Source organism: Rattus norvegicus, chromosome 15, assembly GCF_021556685.1.
Source record: "Rattus norvegicus strain SHRSP/BbbUtx chromosome 15, alternate assembly SHRSP_T2T, whole genome shotgun sequence".
NCBI lineage: Eukaryota > Metazoa > Chordata > Mammalia > Rodentia > Muridae > Rattus > Rattus norvegicus.
In genome coordinates this window covers 101,705,001-101,723,360 of record NC_141548.1, presented here as the reverse complement: position 1 = coordinate 101,723,360, position 18,360 = coordinate 101,705,001, and the positions used below count along the sequence as shown (strand labels likewise).

General features: G+C 41.5%; 1 protein-coding gene across 3 annotated transcripts in view; it reads left to right on the top strand.

The window, feature by feature from the left end:
• The window catches only part of Uggt2 (UDP-glucose glycoprotein glucosyltransferase 2), a 159,552-nt gene that overhangs the window by 139,328 nt on the left and 1,864 nt on the right, over positions 1-18,360 (top strand). For all 3 annotated transcript variants that reach the window (NM_001433035.1, XM_087586273.1, XM_087586276.1), the window contains 2 exon segments: positions 8,041-8,157; positions 10,481-10,607. In NM_001433035.1, coding sequence (NP_001419964.1) covers positions 8,041-8,157; positions 10,481-10,607 — 244 coding nt within the window.

Genomic DNA, 18,360 nt, shown 5'->3' with positions numbered 1-18,360 from the left:
AAATCAAGACTACATGGCATCATGAGAGCCCAGTTCTCCTACCAAAGCAAATACTGGATATCCAAACCCACCAGAAAAGCAAAATATGGATTTAAAATCACATCTCATGATGATGATGGAGGACTTGAAGAAGGAGATAACTGCCTTAAAGAAATACAAAAAAAATTACAGGTAAACAAGTAGAAGCCCTTAAAGAGGAAATAAAAATATCCCTTAAAGAACTATAGGAAAACACAACCAAACAGGTGAAGGAATTGGACAACACCAACCAGGATTTAAAAATGGAAATAAAAACAGTAAAGAAACCACAAAGGGAGACAACCCTGGATATAGAAAACCTAAGGAAGAGACAAGGAGTTGTAGATACAAGCATCACCAACAAAATACAAGAGATAAAAGACAGAATCTCAGGGACAGAAGATACCATAGAAATCATCGACACAACTGTCAAAGATAATGTAAAACAGAAAAAGCTCCTAGCCCAAAACATCCAGGAAATCCAGGATAGAATGAGAAGATCAAACCCAAGGATAATAGATATAGAAGAGAGCAAAGAGTTCCAATTAAAGCACCATGAAATACCTTCAACAAAATTATAGAAGAAAACATCCCTAATCTAAGAAAGAAATGCCCATAAACATACAAGAAGCCTAGAACTTAAACAGATTGGACCAGAAAAGAAATTCCTCCTGTTACATAATAGTCAAAACACCAAATACATGAAACAAAAAAAAGAATATTAAAAAGAGTTGGGGGGGGGGTTTGGGGATTTAGCTCAGTGGTAGAGCGCTTGCCTAGGAAACGCAAAGCCCTGGGTTCAGTCCCCAGCTCCGAAAAAAAGAAAAGAAAAAAAAAAGAGTAAGGGGAAAAGTTTAAGTAACATATAAAGGCAGACCTATCAAAATTATGTCAGACTTCTTACCAGAGACTATGAAAGCCAAAAGATCCTGGGCAGATGTCATACAGACCCTAAGAGAACACAAATGCCAAAACCGACTACTATATCCAGGAAAACTCTCAATTAACATAGATGGAGAAACCAGGATATTCTATGACAAAACCTAATTTACACAATATCTTTCCACAAATCCAGTCCTACAAAGGATAATAGATGGAAAACACCAACACAAGGAGGAAAACTGCACCCTAGAAAAAGCGAAACAGTAATCTTCTTGCAACAAACCAAAAAGAAGAGAGACACACAAACTTAATTCCATCTCTAACAACAAAAAGAACAGGAAACAACAAACACTATTCTGTAATATCTCTTAAAATCAATGGAATCATTCTCCAATAAAAAGACATAAACTAACAGACTGGATATCTAAAGAAGACCCAGCATTTTGCTGCAAACAGGAAACACCCCTCAGAGACAAAGACAGACAATACCTCAGAGTAAAAGGTTGGAAAACAATTTTTCAAGCAAATGATCCCAAGAAACAAGCTGGAGTAGCCATTCTAATATGGAATAAAATCCACTTTCAACCAAAAGTTACCAAAAAGATAAGGAAGGACACTTCATATTTATAAAGGAAAAATCCAGAAAGATGAACTCCAATTCTGAATATCTATGCTCCAAATACAAGGTCACCTATATTCATAAAAGAAACCTTACTGAAGCTCAGAGTACACATTGCACCTCACACAATAATAGTGGGAGATTTCAACACCCCACTCTCATCAATTCACTGAACATGGATATGTAAACAATCTTTGGAGCAGAGACTGAGGGAATGGCCATTCAGAGCCTGCCCTACATGGGGATACAACACACACACACACACACAGAGCCATCAAAACTAGATAAGATTGATGAAGCTAAGAAGTTCATGCTGACAGGAGCCTGATATAGGCTGTCTCCTGAGAGATTCTGCCAGAGCATGACAAATACAGAGGTGAATGCTAGCAGCAAACCATTGAACTGAGAACGGGATTCCTGTTGGAGGAATTAGAGAAAGAGCTGAAGGGGCTTGCAACCCCATAAGAACAACAATACCAACCAACCAGAGCTCTCAAGGACTAAACCACCATCCACAGAGTACACATGAACCAACCCACAGCTCCAGCAGCATATGTAGTAGAGGATGGCCTTGTTGAGCATCAATGAGAGCAGAAGCCCTTGGTCCTGCCAAGGCTGGACCACCCCCCAGTGTAGGGAAATGTTGGGGGTGGGGAGAGGGGGTCGTTGGGGAGAGTAACACCCTTATAGGAAAAGGGGAGGGGGATGGGATAGGAGGCTTAGGTCTGGGAAACTGGGAAAGGGAATAACATTTGAAATGTAAATAAAAGATTATCCAATTAAAAACTGTGAAAGAAAAAAAAAGCTAAATCAGGATCAGATAAACCATCTAAACAATCCCATAATTCCTAAAGAAATAGAGGCAGTTATTAAAAGTCTCCCAACCAAAAAAAGCAAAGGACCAGATGGGTTTAGTGTAGAATTCTATCAGACCGTCATAGAAGAAGTAATAGTAATACAGTCCAAACTATTCCACAAAATAAAAACAGAAGGAACACTACCCAATTCCTTCTATAAATCCACAATTACACATATACCTAAACCACAGAGACCCTACAAAGAAAGAGAATTCCCTTATGAATATCAATGCAAAAATACTCAATAAAATTCTCGCAAACCAAATCCAAGAACACATCAAAACAATCATCCATCATGATCAAGTAGGCTTCATACCAGGGATTCAGGGAAGGTACAATATATGGAAATTTGTCAACCTAATCCACTATGTAAACAAACTCAAAGAAAAAAAACACATGATCATCTCATTAGATGTTGAGAAAAAAATTGACAAAATTCAACACTCCTTCATTTTAAAAGTTCTGGTAAGTTCAGGAATTCAAGGCCCATACCTAAACAGAGTAAAACCAATAGACAGCAAACCAGTAGCCAACATCAAACTAAATAGAAAGAAACTTGAAGCATTCCCACTAAAATCAGGGACTAGACAAGACTGCCCACTTTCTCCCTACTTATTCAATATAGTACTCGAAGTCCTAGCCAGAGCAGTCAGACAACAAAAAGAGTTCAAAGAGATACAAATTGGAAAGGAAGAAGTCAAAATATAACTATTTGCAGATGATATGATAGTATACTTAAATAACCTCAAAAATTCCTCATGAGAAATCCTAAACCTGAAAAACAACTTCAGCAAAGTGGCTGGATATAAAATTAACTCAAACAAATCAGTGGCCTTCCTCTACTCAAGGGATAAATGAGCTGAGAAAGAAATTAGGGAAATGACACCCTTCACAATTGTCCCAAATAATATAACATACCTTGGTGTGACTCTAACCAAGCAAGTGAAAGATCTGCATGATGAGAACTTCAAGTCTCTGAAGAAAGAAATTGAAGATCTCAGAAGATAGAAAGCTCTCCCATGCTCATGGATTGGCAGAATTAACATGCCAATCCATGTTAATAATAATGTAAAAATGGCCATTTTGCCAAAAGCAATCCTCAGATTTTGCCAATGCAATCCCCATCAAAATTCCAACTCAATTCTTCATAGAGTTAGAAAGAGCAATTTGCAAATTCATTTGGAATAACAAAAAACCCAGGATACCAAAACTATTCCCAACAATTAAAGAACTTGTGGGGGAATCACCATCCCTGACCTCAAGCATTATTACAGAGCAATAGTGATAAAAATAAATTACGGTATTGGTACAGAGACAGGCAGGTAGATCAGTGGAATAAGATCACTTACCCAGAAATTAACCCACATACCTATTGTCACTTGATCTTTGAAAAGGAGCTAAACCAGCAATGGAAAAAGTATAGCATTTTCGACAAATGGTGCTGGTTCAACTGGAGGTCAGCATGTAGAAGAATGCAAATTGATCCTTTCTTATCTCCTTGTACAAAGCTCAAGTCCAAGTGGATCACAGAACTCCACATAAAACCAGATACACTCAAACTAATAGAAGAAAATGTGGGGAAGAGCCTTGAATACATGGGCGCTGGGGAAAATTTCTTGAACAGAACACCAATAGCTTATGGTCTAGGATCAAGAATCAACAAATGGCACCTCATAAAATTGCAAAGCTTCTGTAAGGCAAAGGACACTGTCATTAGGACAAAACAGCAACAAACAGATTGGGAAAAGATCTTTACCAATCCTACATCTGATAGAGGGCTAATATCCAATATATAGATAAAGAACTCAAGAACTCCAGCGAGCCAAATACCCCTATTAAAAAATGAGGTACAGAGCTAAACAAAGAATTCTCAGCTGAGGAATGCCGAATGGCTGAGAAGCAACTAAAGAAATGTTCAACATCCTTAGTCATCAGTGAAATGTAAATCAAAACAACCCTGAGATTCCGCCTCAACCAGTCAGAATGGCTAAGATAAAAAACTCAGGTGACAACAGATGCTGGCAAAGATGTGCAGAAAGAGGAACACTCCTCCATTTTTGGTAAGATTGCAGACTGGTACAACCACTGTGGAAATCAGTCTGGAGGTTCCTTAGAAAATTGGACATAGTTCTACCTAAGGACCCAGCTATACCACTCCTGGGCATATACCCAAGTGATGCTCCAACATAAAAGAAAGACACAGACACATGATCCACTATGTTCATAGCGGCCTTATTTACAATAGCCAGAAGCTGGAAAGAACCCAGATGTCCTTCAACAAAGGAATGGATTCAGAAAATGTGGCATATTTATACAACAGAGTACTACTCAGCTATCAAAAACAATGACTACATGAAATTCTTAGACAAATGGATGGAACTAGAAAATCTTATCCTAAGTTAGGTAACCCAGTCACACACACACAAACCACACATGAGATGTAGTCACTGATAAGTGGATTTTAAACCAAAAGCTCAAATTATCCCAAGATACAATCCACAGACCACATGAAGCTCAAGAAGAAGGGTGACCAAAGTGCAGATGCTTCAATCCTACTTAAAAGGGAGAGCAAAAATATCCATAGGAGGAGATATGGAGACAAGGTTTGGAGCAGAGACTGAAGAAAAGGCCATTCAGAGCCTGCCCTCCACCTGGTGATCCAGCCCATATACAGCCACCAAACCCAGACAATAGTGCTGATGCCAAGAAGTGCATACTGACAGGAGCCTGATAATAGCTGTCTCCTGAGAGGCTCTGCCAGAGCCTGACAAATACAGAGGCAGATGCTCACAGCCAATCATTGACCTGAGTTAGAGTTCCCATTGGAGTCCCCATTGGAGGAGTTAGAGAAAGGATTGAAGGAGCTGAAGGGGCTTGCAACCCCATAAGAACAACACCACTAACCAACCAGAGCTCCCAGGGACTAAACCACCATCCAGAGAGTACAAATGGACAGACCCATGACTCCAGCTGCATAGGTAGCAGAGGATGGCTTTGTTGGGCATCAATGAGAGGAGAAGTCCTTGGTCCTGACAAGGCTGGACCCCCCAGTGTAGGGGAATGTCAGGGTGGGGAGGTGGGAAGGGTAGGTGGTTGGGGAGGAGGAACACCCTTAGAGAAGAAGGGGAAGGAGGGATGGGATCGGGGTTTATGAACGGGAATGGGGATAACATTTGAAATGTAAATAAAAAATATCCAATAAAAATTTTTTTAAAAAGAAAGACTATAACTCTGACCCCGCAGACAGTGGGAGCTCAAGCTTTGCTCCCCCCTACCCAAGTCTTCTGGTGATGCACATGCACTGGCTCACCCTGCACTGCTGGCCTTTGCTTGAGCTTCTAGCTGCTGTCCCGCACTTGGACCAATTGGCAGTCCTCTCAGGTTGCTCTGGACTGACCTGCCCTTGCTGGATGGTGTCTGCCAAGTGGACTGGTCTGCATCTGGTGATCCCTGTGTGGTGTTTGTTAGTGGGCTGGACTGAGAAGAACGGAGATTAGAATCTTCCCAAAGAACTATGTCTAAGTGGGTCCACTTCCCCGGCCGGTGTCCTAATAACCTTTCTTTCCCCTACCTCTGGTAGGTGGGGGACTAGAGGAGAGGTCTAACCCTTATTAAAAAGTAGACTGTGAAAAATATGTAATTATTTACTTGACAAGCACCTTTCCCTTGCATTCCATTAAATTATTGATTATTGTTCCAAAATATTTCAGATAATTTAAACAGAAATGAAAGATAGTACAGCCAAAAATCCTTACTATTTCTGTTTACAAAAACTATTCATATTGTTTAGAATGCTTTAATTCTGGTTGCAGTATATGTATATATGTGTGTATACATATTTGTGTGTGATTGATTTTTGGAGAAAAAGTAAAATGGGAAACATGGTAGGAAGGGGTTCCGAATGGCCAGTGAGGTCTGGGGTTTTCAGTGTAGAGTAGGCTTGTTCCTGTGAAGGCAGTGTCTGAATGTGTTTCCTATGGAGGCCAAAGCATTTCTCATACTTCTATTCCCAATGCTGAAAGTGGGCATTTTGTGTTTGAGGAATGTAAGAAGTTTGCTTATTTTGAGATTAAGGGCATACTTACTGTCCTTGTGTTACCCGTAGTCTTGTACATGAATGTTCATAGCTTTATTCTCAGCAGAGAGAACCCAGAGACCATTTTGTATTAGCTATCTATTGGTAATAACACTGTACTGTACATCCTAGTAGAAGAAAGGCTTTCTGTGTGTCAGGAACCTGCAGCAGGCATTGCTGGATGCTCTGCTGTGCCTCTCCGCATCGACTCTGTTGCCTGACATCATGAGGCATCTTCAAAGCCACTGCACTGCATACTCATTGGCTGCCTGTGGGCTGTAAGCAGTGTTTGCCAGATGGCCTTATCACTAGGACATGGGGAGGTCAGAGAAAGAGGGGAGACCAACAGAGATGAGGTCACAGACTAGAATGGTCTTGGTTCTGTTGCTTTAACACAGTAATTTACATGTTAGTGGGACTCAGTGAGGTGTTTTCAACAATGTATGGTGATACCTTACCGGCTGCCCTGCCTGTCTCCTCACATTTGCCCTCTCCTTCGCCCCTTCCAGGTTGCACTTGGTTAGTTCCTGTGCATGAGCAAAAGCATGAGTGTCAGTCTCTGTACCGACGGCCTGCCTTTCTTAACATGTGTCCTCCACTTCACTTTTGCTGCAGGCCACAGGATTTCACCGTTTCTTAACAACTCCACTGTGCATAAGTACTGTAGCTTCTCTCCTCACTTTTTGATTTTGTTTTGTTCATTTTTGTATAGATAATTTCATATATCTATACAAAATATAGAAACTCCATATGAGATAAAACATGATACTTGTCTTTCCAAGACTGGCTTAATGTGCTTAGTGTGATCTTCTCTACTCGTAGCCATTTCCCTTTGATGTGATTTCCTTCTTCCTGTTGGTCCAGGTGTTTCACTGATTGACAATCCCTTACTCACAGAAAGCAGTAGCTTCATCCCTTCTTTTCAATCTACACATTTTATTCCCATTTCTTGTTTGACTTTACTTTTCTAGGATTTCCTGTAATATATTTAGTAGGACTGGTGAGAGTAGAACCCTAAAACTATGAATCATAGGGATACATGGAACATCTAATGCAAAATATTTGCAACATCTTTACCAGCAAAGAGATGGAAAATTACTTGAGAATGTGGGGAATGTGGTGAAGTTCCACATAGGTGCTGGAGAGGGGTCTCAGAGGTTAAGAACATGCACTGTTCTTCCAGACAACCTGGACTGGGTTCCCGGCACCTACAGCAATGGCCTATAACTGTCTATAACTTTAGTTCCAGGGGATCTGGTGCTCTCTTCTGGCCTCAATAGGCACCGAGCACACATGCAGAGTGCCTTACATACAGATAGACAAAGCACCCATACACATAAATAAAGATGAATATTTTTTAAATTTAAAAATTACGTAACTAACCAGAGCAGGCACAGGTCAGCACTGGTTGTCTTATATCCTGGTTCTGATAGTCAAGGGAGTAGAGAAAGTGAGGCTGTCTGGGCACAGCAGGCAGCAGAGGGATGGTTCTTAGACCTTCCTCTTCATCTGATCCTGGATGTGGTTATAGGTCATGAATTCATACATGATGTGACATAAAATTATAGCATAGTAGTTTTTTTCCATAGGATCTCCCCAACAATATGATTTACCAAGTTGCCATCAAGTCTCTTCCTCAAGACTGGCTGTGGTGCGAAACCTGGTGTGATGACGAATCTAAGCAAAGAGCCAAGACAATCGACCTGGTGAGCACCCGAGTCCTTATTTGCATAAGAGCATGTCGTTCTACAAGTCCCATGGCACTGCACTTCTCATGCTTAGTCTCCAGGGCATGTGTAAAGAGCCGTGCTCAGGGTCCCCAAGCTACCTACAGCTGTGCTGATTGCGAGGACAGAAGTATAAAGTGACCCATGAAAAAGAGAAATTCCAAAGAAAGTACAGTAGAACATGTGAGGGCCAGGGGAACTGTGAGAAGAGCATGTCTGTGACTCGTGGGCAGAGAAGGAGAAAACCAGAGTTTTCAGTCAGTTGATAAACTAAGGATAGAGAATAGACAAGACCAAAGGAGAACTGTACCACAGTATAGTATAGTTAAAACCCTAAATACTTAACAAAGAAAACACATTTTTCAACTGTATGTGTGCTTCAAGGGGCAAACACCTGCTTATTTATGAAAGCAAGCCCATCAGAATGAAAGCATATTTCTCAGCAGATACTTTAAAAACCGTGAGGGCTTCGAACAATGTATTTCAAACTCTGAGAGACCACAGCTGCCAAGCCAGAGTACCCCCGTCCAAACTGAAGGACACTTGTCTGCCGTCTCTCCACTAGATAGTCTACTGTAGAAGAAGGTAAACAGGTAAACAAGAGAGGGAACACGTCTTGAATCCTGAAGGTCTCCTTTTTGTTAGGAGTTGGCGATGTGTCTATGTCCACATGTAAGAGGAGCTTTTGAGTTTGGATAGACAGGTCTCTCGTAGCAGCAGCACACACAGAGAAAGGAAGGATGGCACAAATTTTGATGTTGACACAAATAGCTCTTCTTCAAAAACACTTAAAACTTAAGGAACATGGAGCTAGAGAGATGGCTCAGTGGTTGAGACAAGGCGGGAAGCATCTAGAGTAATTGCCAAAGTATCACGAGTGGTCCCAGCCCAGAGGATAAGGCGTTGCCAGTACCGTGTCCTTCTGAAAGCTCCTGAGCCCCACTGCTGTCTTCCAGGACCCCACCAGAGTCCCGAAGTGTCCCATACTTCCCCAAAACCAGATGGGACAGGCCTGTCACACCAGCAGCCAGCCACCTGGGAACCTACTTCTCTTACCTGTCTGTGGCTGTGACAAGACACAATGATCAAATCAACATAACTCAGAGAAAAAAGTGCTCACTGGGTTTACAGCTGCACAGGGTCAGAGTCCATGGCCGTCATGTGTGGATCATGGCAGCAACCAGGCAGGCATTGGAGCAATGGCCGAGAGCTCACATCTCGTTGCACAAGCACAAGGCAGAGAGAGCTAACTGGGAATGGTGTGGACTGTTGAAATCTCAAAGCCCGTCCCCAGTGACACACCCCCTCCTCTCTCCCAAACAGTTGCACCTACTGGGAACCGAGCATTCAAGTGCATGAGCCTGTGGGGGCGACTTTCACTCACACCACCACATGAGCTTAATAGAAGGACAGTAAAGCCCCTGCCTGCCAGGAGGAGGGTCTTAGAAAACAGCGCACCACTGAGCTGCTAGAGAGGGCAGTTTTTAAAAAGATACATGGCAGAAGCCTGGATATGTCATGGAGAAGGGCCGTGTTCTGGTATGCCAGATTGGCCCAAACACAAGGTGTCCACCTGCCTCCTCTCGGTTTCTGTCACATCCTCACTTAGAGCTCCCAAGCAAGGGAGAGTGATAACAGAACTCTCATGTATCCCCGACCCCCAGCAAGGGCATTTTCAGAATGGCTGCTTTGGGTTTGCTTCCCTAGCGAACCATTTTCTATCTCCTGTCATCATCGATAGTAAAGCGAAGCACACAGTTTCAGTGGTAAGATGTGAGTCCTGGCTTGTCTCCCAGTCTTGTGGTCTCCATTGAAAGCATTTGGACAAGACTCAGTGCGATATAGATTATAGGGTAGTACAGCTTCACCAGGCCAGAAGCTACTGCTGCAGCCTGCATGGTAAGCCTGTCTTGTATTGCGTTTCCTAGGCTGTGTCAGTGCTTGGCCTTGGCCTCTCTTAGAGCAGGAAGGGACAGAGTGATGTGATGTGTCTCACAGCAGAGCGCATTGCTGTTCTTTACCAGGAAGCTTGCTGCTATGCTGCTCTCAGTAATTAAATCCATGTCGTTCTGGTCCTCTATTTCACAGGCTCTGAAGGAGTGGACAGGCCAACCCAGTGCCCATCACTAATTAATCCGTCTGGCTAATGTCTAGCCACCCAGTACATAGTGGGCTGTGCTTTTCACAATGGCACTGCCTCACATCTGCCCTGAGGCTCTCAGTGCTTCCTCTGTTTCCTGGAATGTGGTCTTTATTGTTGTTCTTGTTATTGTTTTACTAACAATTTTTGTTTGAATTTTAGTGCAATAATCCCAAAACAAAAGAACCCAAACTAGAAGCTGCCGCAAGGATTGTCCCAGAATGGGTAGAGTATGATACCGAGATCCGGAAACTATTAGATCATCTTGAAAATAAGAAGAAAAGTACAAGTAAGTGCTTACCCTGTGGTGAGATGTGATCCCGATGTTGTGCTGATGAGCTCAGGATGAGTCACAGTCTGGTCTTAGGGAAGCCACCAAGTTATGTTAGTATTTCATTAAGAAAATATATGATGTGATTAAGATTTCATTTTAGGGACTGGAAAGATGATGGCTCAGTAAGTAAGTGGGAGCTGATCCTGCAGGAGACTCGGGTCCAGTTCCTGGCACCAACATGGTGGTTCCGAGCCATCTGTAACTCCTGTTGCAGGTGTTCTGCTGCCTTCCCTGACGTCCATGGACACTGATCGTTCACATGGCGCACACAGATGTCTGCAGGGAAAATGCACACAGTATGACTAAGATCAGGCTCTAGGTCTCTGGGCATCCAGTGTCCAGATCCTGGACATCCAGGCAGGTTTGGGCATGGGTTCCCACGTGTGTGGTCCTCAAGTTAGACCAATCGTAGGTCAGCCCATTTCCACAAGCTCTGAGCCACCATTGCCCCAGCACATCTTGCAAGCAGAACCTTGTGGGTTAAAGGTTTTGTAGCTGGTTGGTGTCCCAATCAACTGGATGCCTTGCCTGATTGCAGAAGATGGCTGGTTTGGGTTCCGTGGCCCCAGTTACCAGGAGTCTTCACTACTGTCACCCTCATGGATTCCAGGGAGTTCTATTACACAGGTTTCTTTCACATTGCTTCCCAAATCCCCCCAACTCCAGTCATTTCTCCCAAGACTCTCTCCCTCCACCCCTTCCCCTGCACTAGACCCCTCATCTCTACCCACTCAAAGCCCACCTGTGAAGTCTATTCCTCCTTCTGGGGGAGATCCTTGAGTCCTCCTTGTTACTCATCATCTCTGGGTCTGGATTGTAACATGATTATCCTTTACTCACAGCTAATATCCACTTACAAGTGCACACCATGTTTGTCTTTCTGAGTCTTGACTACCTCACTCTGGATGATCTTTTCTAGTTCCATCCATTTGCTTACAAATTTCATGATGTCATTTTTATAACAACTCAGTAATACTCCAATGAGTAAAATGAACCACTTTTTCTTTTTACCCATTCTTTGGTTGAGGGACATCTAAGTTGTTTCCAGTTTCTGGCTATTATAAAGAAAGCTGCTAACATAGTTGAACATCCTTGTGGTAGGATGGGAAGTCCTTTGGATACATGACCAAAAATGGTATAGCTGAGTCTTGAGGTAGATGGACCAATTTACTGAAGACCTGCCATATTAATTTCCACAGTGGCTGTACAAAGTACTCCCAGCAACCAAGGAGGAGTGCTCCCCTGGAGGAGTGCTCCCCTGGAGGGGTGCTCCCCTGGCTCCACGCCCTCAGCAGCACGAGCTGTCACTTGTGTTACTGATCTTAGCCAACCTGACTGGTGTAGAGGGAATCGCCAAGTCAGTCGTTTTGATTTGCCTCTCCCCAATGGCATTTCTTTGAGTGTTTCTTGGCCATTTGAGATTCCTCTGTTGAGAATTCTGTTTAGATCTGTACCCCCACTTTTTTAATTGGATTGTTTGCCTTGTTGATGTCTAGTTTCTTGAGTTCTTTATATATTTTGGAAATTAGACCTCTTTTGGATATGGAATTGGTAAAAACCCTTTCCCAATCTGTAGGATAGCTCTGTCCAATTGATGGTATCTTTTTCCTTACAGAAGTTTTCAGTTTCATGATGTCCCATTTATTAATTGTTGATCTTAATGGCTATGCCGTTCTCTTCAGGAAGTTGTCTCCTGTACCAGTGAAGTCAAGAGCGTTCCTCAGTTCGGTTCTATTAGATTTAGTATCCAGTTTTAGGTTGAGGTCCTTGATCCACTTGGACTTGAGTTTTGTGCAGGGTGGTAAGATATGGGTCTCCTTCAATTTTTCAATGTGCAGATTGTCCAGCACCATTTTTGAAGATGTTATCTTTTTTCTATTATGTACTTATATTCTTTATCAAAAGTCCAGGTCTATGTGTGTGGACTTACGTCTGTCTGGGTCTTTGATTTGATTCCATTGATTAGTGTCTATCTTTATGCCAATTCTTGGTGCGTTTATCACTGTAGCTCTGTAGTGCAACTTGAAATTGGGAATGATGGGGCCTCCAGAGGTTCTTTTCTTGCTCAGATTGCTTAGCCCTCCTGAGCTGTCTGTTCTTCCATATGAAGTTGAGGGTTGTCCTTTCAAGGCCTGTAAAGAATTATGCTGGAATTTTTATGGGGATTGCTTTGAATTTGTAGATCACTTTTGGTAGAATGGCCATTTTTACTTGATAATCCTACAGATCCATGATCATGAGAAGGCTATCCATCTGAATTTTTTTCTCTTTCTTTCCTCAAAGACTTAAAATTCTTGTCATATAGGTCTTTCAATTAATTAATGGTACCCCAAGCAAGATATTTTACAATATTTGGGGCTATTGTGAAAGGTGTTGTTTCCCTAATTTCTTTCTCAGTCTGCTTGTCATTTGTATATAGGAGGGTACTGATTTCTTTTTTGAGTTATTCTTGTATCCAGCTTCTTTGCTACAAGTTCCTGTAGGAATTTTTAGGGTCACTTATGTATACTATTATATTAACTGCAAATATGAATACATTGACTTCTTCTTGTCCAATTTGTTCTCTCTTGCTCTCTGTTAGTTTTCTTATTGCTCTGGCTAGAACTTCAAGTACTATATTGAGTAGCTATGAAGAGAGTAAGCAGCCTTGTCTTGTCCCTGATATTAGTGGAAATGCTTTTAGTTTCTCTCCATTTAATTTGATCTTGGCTATAGGCTTGCTGTAATTGCCTTTATTATGTTTAGATATGTTCTTTTTATCCTTAATCTCTCCAGAACTTTTATCATGAAGGGGTGTTGGATTTCATCAATGGTTTTTCTGCTATCTAATGAGATGATCATATGGGATTTTTTTCTTTCAGTATGTTTATATGGTGGATCACATGGACTGATTTTTTGTTGAATCATCTGTAGGATGAAGCTTACTTGATCATGGTTAATTATCTTTTTGTAGATTTCTTAGATTTTGTTTTAGAGTGTTTTGTTGAGTGTTTTACATATAAGTTTAAAGGGGAAATTGGTGTGTAATTCTTTCTCTTTCTTGAATCTATGTGTGGTTTGGAGATCAGGGTTAATGTGGCTTCATAAAATGAATTTGGCAATTGTAGTGAGAATTTTCATTTCTTAAAAAAAGTACAGATGTATTATAAGAATATGTTTTTCTTTAATCCCAGGTGTGGGATATGGGGATGCTTCAGATGTCCACAGCAGCTGACTGTGATTTTCCTCATGCTTTAGCAAGAGCATGATTTTGCAAGCTCAGAAAGTTTTGTGATTGTGTGATGTCTGGGGACTTTTTAAGAGAGTATACAAATGCTAGAATCCCAGCACAGGGTTGGTTTCGGTGATGGGTTGTTGATTGGTTGGTTTTGGTGATTGGTTGTTGATTGGTTGGTTTTGGTGATTGGTGGTTGATTGGTTGGTTTTGGTGATGGGTTGTTGATTGGTTGTTGATTGGTTGCTTTGATTGCTGGTGGCTGCAGTTTGTTAAGTAGTGTACAAAGAAGAAACAAGAAGATAGTCTGATGGTGAGGATCAAACTTGCCCCCAAGGATCTCGATGCCCCTATACCAGCAGGAAGTAGTTTAATGATGATGTCACCCCCTTTGCCCTCTGTTTTTTTCTCCTAACTAGTGTTAGAGGGTTGAAAAGCGGAGGAAAAGGTTGGAGAAGGGTGGAATTAAAAAGAAACAACAAAGTAGCTAAAAGGCCAACTACAGACAATTTCCGTTCTGTTGCTATTTTGTGCAATAATTTGAGGATTGGCATTAGCTCCTCTTTGAAAATAAAGTAGAATTCTGTGCTAAAACTGACCCTCAGCCATTTTTTTTGGTTGGGAGACATTTAATGCCTGCTTCTTTTTTCCGTGGTTTAATAGGTCTTTTTAAATTGTTTGTCTGATCTTGACTTAACTTTGGTAAGTGGTATCTATCAAAAAAATGTTCATTCTGGTTAGATTTTCCTATTTTGTGGAATAGAAGCTTTTAACTATGATCTAATGATTCTTTGGATTTCTTCAATGTCGGTTGTTATGCTCCCTTTTAATTTCTGATTTTGTTAATTTGTTTATTCTCCCTCCAACTTTTAGTTTGGATAAGGATTTGTCTACCTTGTTGATTCTTTCAAAGAACCAACTCTTCGTTTTTATTGTTCTCTTGTTTCTGTTTCTTTGATTTCAATCCCGTTTGATTATTTCCTACCATAGACTCCTCTTGGGTGTGCTTGCTTCTTTTTGTTCTAGACTTTTCAGGTGTGCTATTAAGGTGCTGGTATGAGATCCCTCCAATCTCATTGTGAAGGCACTCGGTGCCATGAGCTTTCCTCCAAGCACCAACCAACTTCATTGTGTCCCATAAGCTGAGTATGTTGTGTCTTCAGTTCATCTTCACTGAACACTAAAACATCTTTGATTTCTTTATTCCTGCCCTCATCTAGGGGTTCTTCAGTAAAGAGTTCTTCAGTGTCCATGAGATTGTAGGCTTTGTGTTCTTCCTTTTGTTGTCGAAATACAGCTTTAATCTGTGCTGGTCTGATAGGACACAGGGGAAATACAGCTTTAATCTGTGCTGGTCTGATAGGACGCAGGGGGTATTTCAGTTTCTTTGTATCTGTTGAGATTTGCTTTGTGACTGATTATGTGGACAATTTTGGAGAAAGTTCATGAGGTCCTGAGAAAAGGGTTATATTCTTTTGTGTTTGGGTGAAATCTTCTGTAAGTACATCAGGTCATTTGGTTTGTCATGTCTGTTAGCTCCAATATTTCTGTTTCATTTTTGTCTGGATTCCATGTCCATTGCTATGAGTGGGTTTCCAGTATCACTGTGTGGGGCATCCAAATGTGATTTTAAGAGATGTTTCTTTTACAAAAGTGGGTGTCCTTGCATTCAGAGCATAGATGTTAAGAACTCAAATATCTGGATGGATTTTTTTCTGAGTATGTAGTGTTCTTTTCCTATCTCTTTTTATTGTCTCAGCTTGAAGCCCACTTTGTTAGGTATTAGAATGCCTACACCAGCTTGTTTCTTAGTCCATTTGCTTGGAATACCTTTTTCCAAACCTTTATCCTAAAGTAATGTCTAAGATGTATTTCTTGGATGCAGCAAAAGGATGAATTTTGTTTTTCTGTTATTGTGTGTCTTTTTATTGGGGAATTGAGTCCATTGATATTGAGAGACATCAATTACCAGTGTTTGTTAATTCCTGTTATTGGTGGCAGTGGCTGTAGTAGTAGTGTGTGTGTGTGTGTGTGTGTGTGTGTGTGTGTGTGTGTGTGTGTGTGTGTGTGTGTGTTGCCCTTCTTTTTGTTTTGCAGGGTGAAATAATTTCATGTATGTAGTTAACTTCCTTGAGTTGGAGCTTTCTTTCTAGTGTCTTCTTTAGGGCTGGGTTTGTGGGAAGTTTAAATTTAAATTTATCGTGGCATAATTTGTTTTCTTCACCTATGATGATTGACAGCTTTGCTAGGTGTGGTAGTCTGGACTTATATCTATCTGTAGTCTCTTAGAGTTTGAAAGACATCTATCTGCCCAGGCCCCCCTGGCTTTTAAAGTCTATTGAGAAGTCAGGTATAATTCTGATAGTTCTACCTTTATGTGTCACTCGGCCTTTTCCCTTGCAGCTTTTAATATTCTTCTTTGTCCTATATGTTTAGTGTTTTGGTTATTATGCAGTGGTGGTGGACTGTGTGAGGACTTTCTTTTCTGGAACAATCCATGTGGTGTTCTGAATGCTTCTCTCTTTACAGGTATCTCCTATAGCTTAGGGAAATTTTCTTCAATGATTTTGTTGAAAATATTTTCTGGACCTTTGAGCTGGGATTCTTATTCTTCTATTATTCTTAGATTTGTTGCTTTCATGGTGTCCCAGATTTCCTGGATGTTTTGTGTCAGGAAGTTTTTTAGATTTAACATTTTCTTTCACTGATATATCAATTTCCTTTTCATATCTTCCATGCCTGAGAGCCTCTTTCCCATCTCCTTTATTGTTAGTTTCTGCTTACTCACCTAGATTCTCCAGTTCCAGTTTCCTCAGTATGTATTTTCTTTATTGACTCTATTTCCATTTCAAGTCTTGAACCAGTTTCTTCATTTCCTTCCACTGTTTATTAAATTTCTTTAAGGGATTTATTCATTTCCTCCATTTTTGTTTGTTCGTATTTTTCTCACGTTTTTAAAGGAATTTGTTCACTGCCTCTTTAGGGACCTCTATCATCTTCATAAAGTTGGTTAAGGTCTTTCTTGTGCTTCAGCGCTGTTGGAATATCCTGGGCTTGGTGTAGTAGGAAAGCTAGGCTCTGGTGATGATGCATTGCCCTGGATATTGTTGAGTGTATCCTAACTGCTGGTGTCTGGGCACCTAGCTTTGGGGGATTATAGATCTAGGTGCCGCCTTCTGGGTTTGTCATCATTGGATGTTTGTTGTCCTATTTCCTCCTGGCCTTCTGGCCTATATGGTGTTTGGTTGAACCAGAATTTGAGGCTGGAGATCTGGTGGCCAGTGTGGCCTCTGCTCCAGCATGGAGTCTCTGCTTGAGTCGAAGACTGGTCTTCTCGAAGGTGGCCTGTGGTTGGGCAAGATGTATCTGTCCGAGGGAATCAGGGAATGGAGAAGGTTTAAGGGCGGGTGGCCTACCTGAACATCTGATAAGTATGGCCTGTTGCTGGACAGGGGTGTGTGGCCTGACGCTGGTCAGGGGTTTGGTGCCAGAAATCACACCCAGGACTTAACACATGCTAGACACACACTGTACTCCTGACCTGCACCCCAGTCCTGCTTCCCTCGGTAACAGCTAAATAATAGATAGAATACATATGTCCATGCTTCATCTGTCTTTTCGGCCATTGACAACTGGGCTGTTGTATTTCTTAGCTATTGTAAATAATGCTGTCTCTGAAGTATCTCTTCGAGACTCTACTTCTAATTCTTTTGACGATACAGAAATGAAATTTGATGAATCAAATGCTAGGTGTTGAGTTTTGTTACTCTCTGTAGTATTTTCCTTCGGGTTACACGTAAACCAGTGTTCTGGTTCTGCCCATCCTCACAACACTGTTCCTCGTTGGAAGGTTCCTGTTGCTTTTTATTTTTGGCAGCTGCCACTTCGGTCTCATTGGGGTTTTTATTTGCATTTATCTAATTATTAAGATGTTGAACATCTTCGTATATACTTAGTTACCATTTGTATATCTTCAAAGACATGCTTGTTCAAATCTTTCTCCATCTCTGAATCAGTTTAAGAGCCAGAGGTAGAAGTAGTTCCAGGAAACATTGTTTTCAGGATACAAGACATTGCACACAGTAGCTCACACTGTAGGAACGAACTGTAACAGCACACACAAGGCTTCACAAACTCACTCAGAACCCCAGCTTGAGCTGGGCATAGTGGAGCATGCATTTAATTCCAGCATCTAGTGAGTTTATTGTCAGCCTGGGCTACACTGTGGGCTCAAAGACAGATGAAGCTACCTATATAGAAAGACCCTGTCTCCAAAACAAAACAAAACAAAACAAAATCCCAGCATGGAGAGGGGAAGTGGGCATGAAGTCCCACCCTTAGCAGGGGAGCTGTTGGTATTTGATAGCTGCTGGGGGAAAAATAATTCCCTTTAGTGTTCTGACATGGTACACACTCCAGGGCAGGCCCCATACCCAAAAGAAGTTGAGGAACACAAATTGGACTGGAATTGATGGGAAGGGGAGGGAGAGGGAG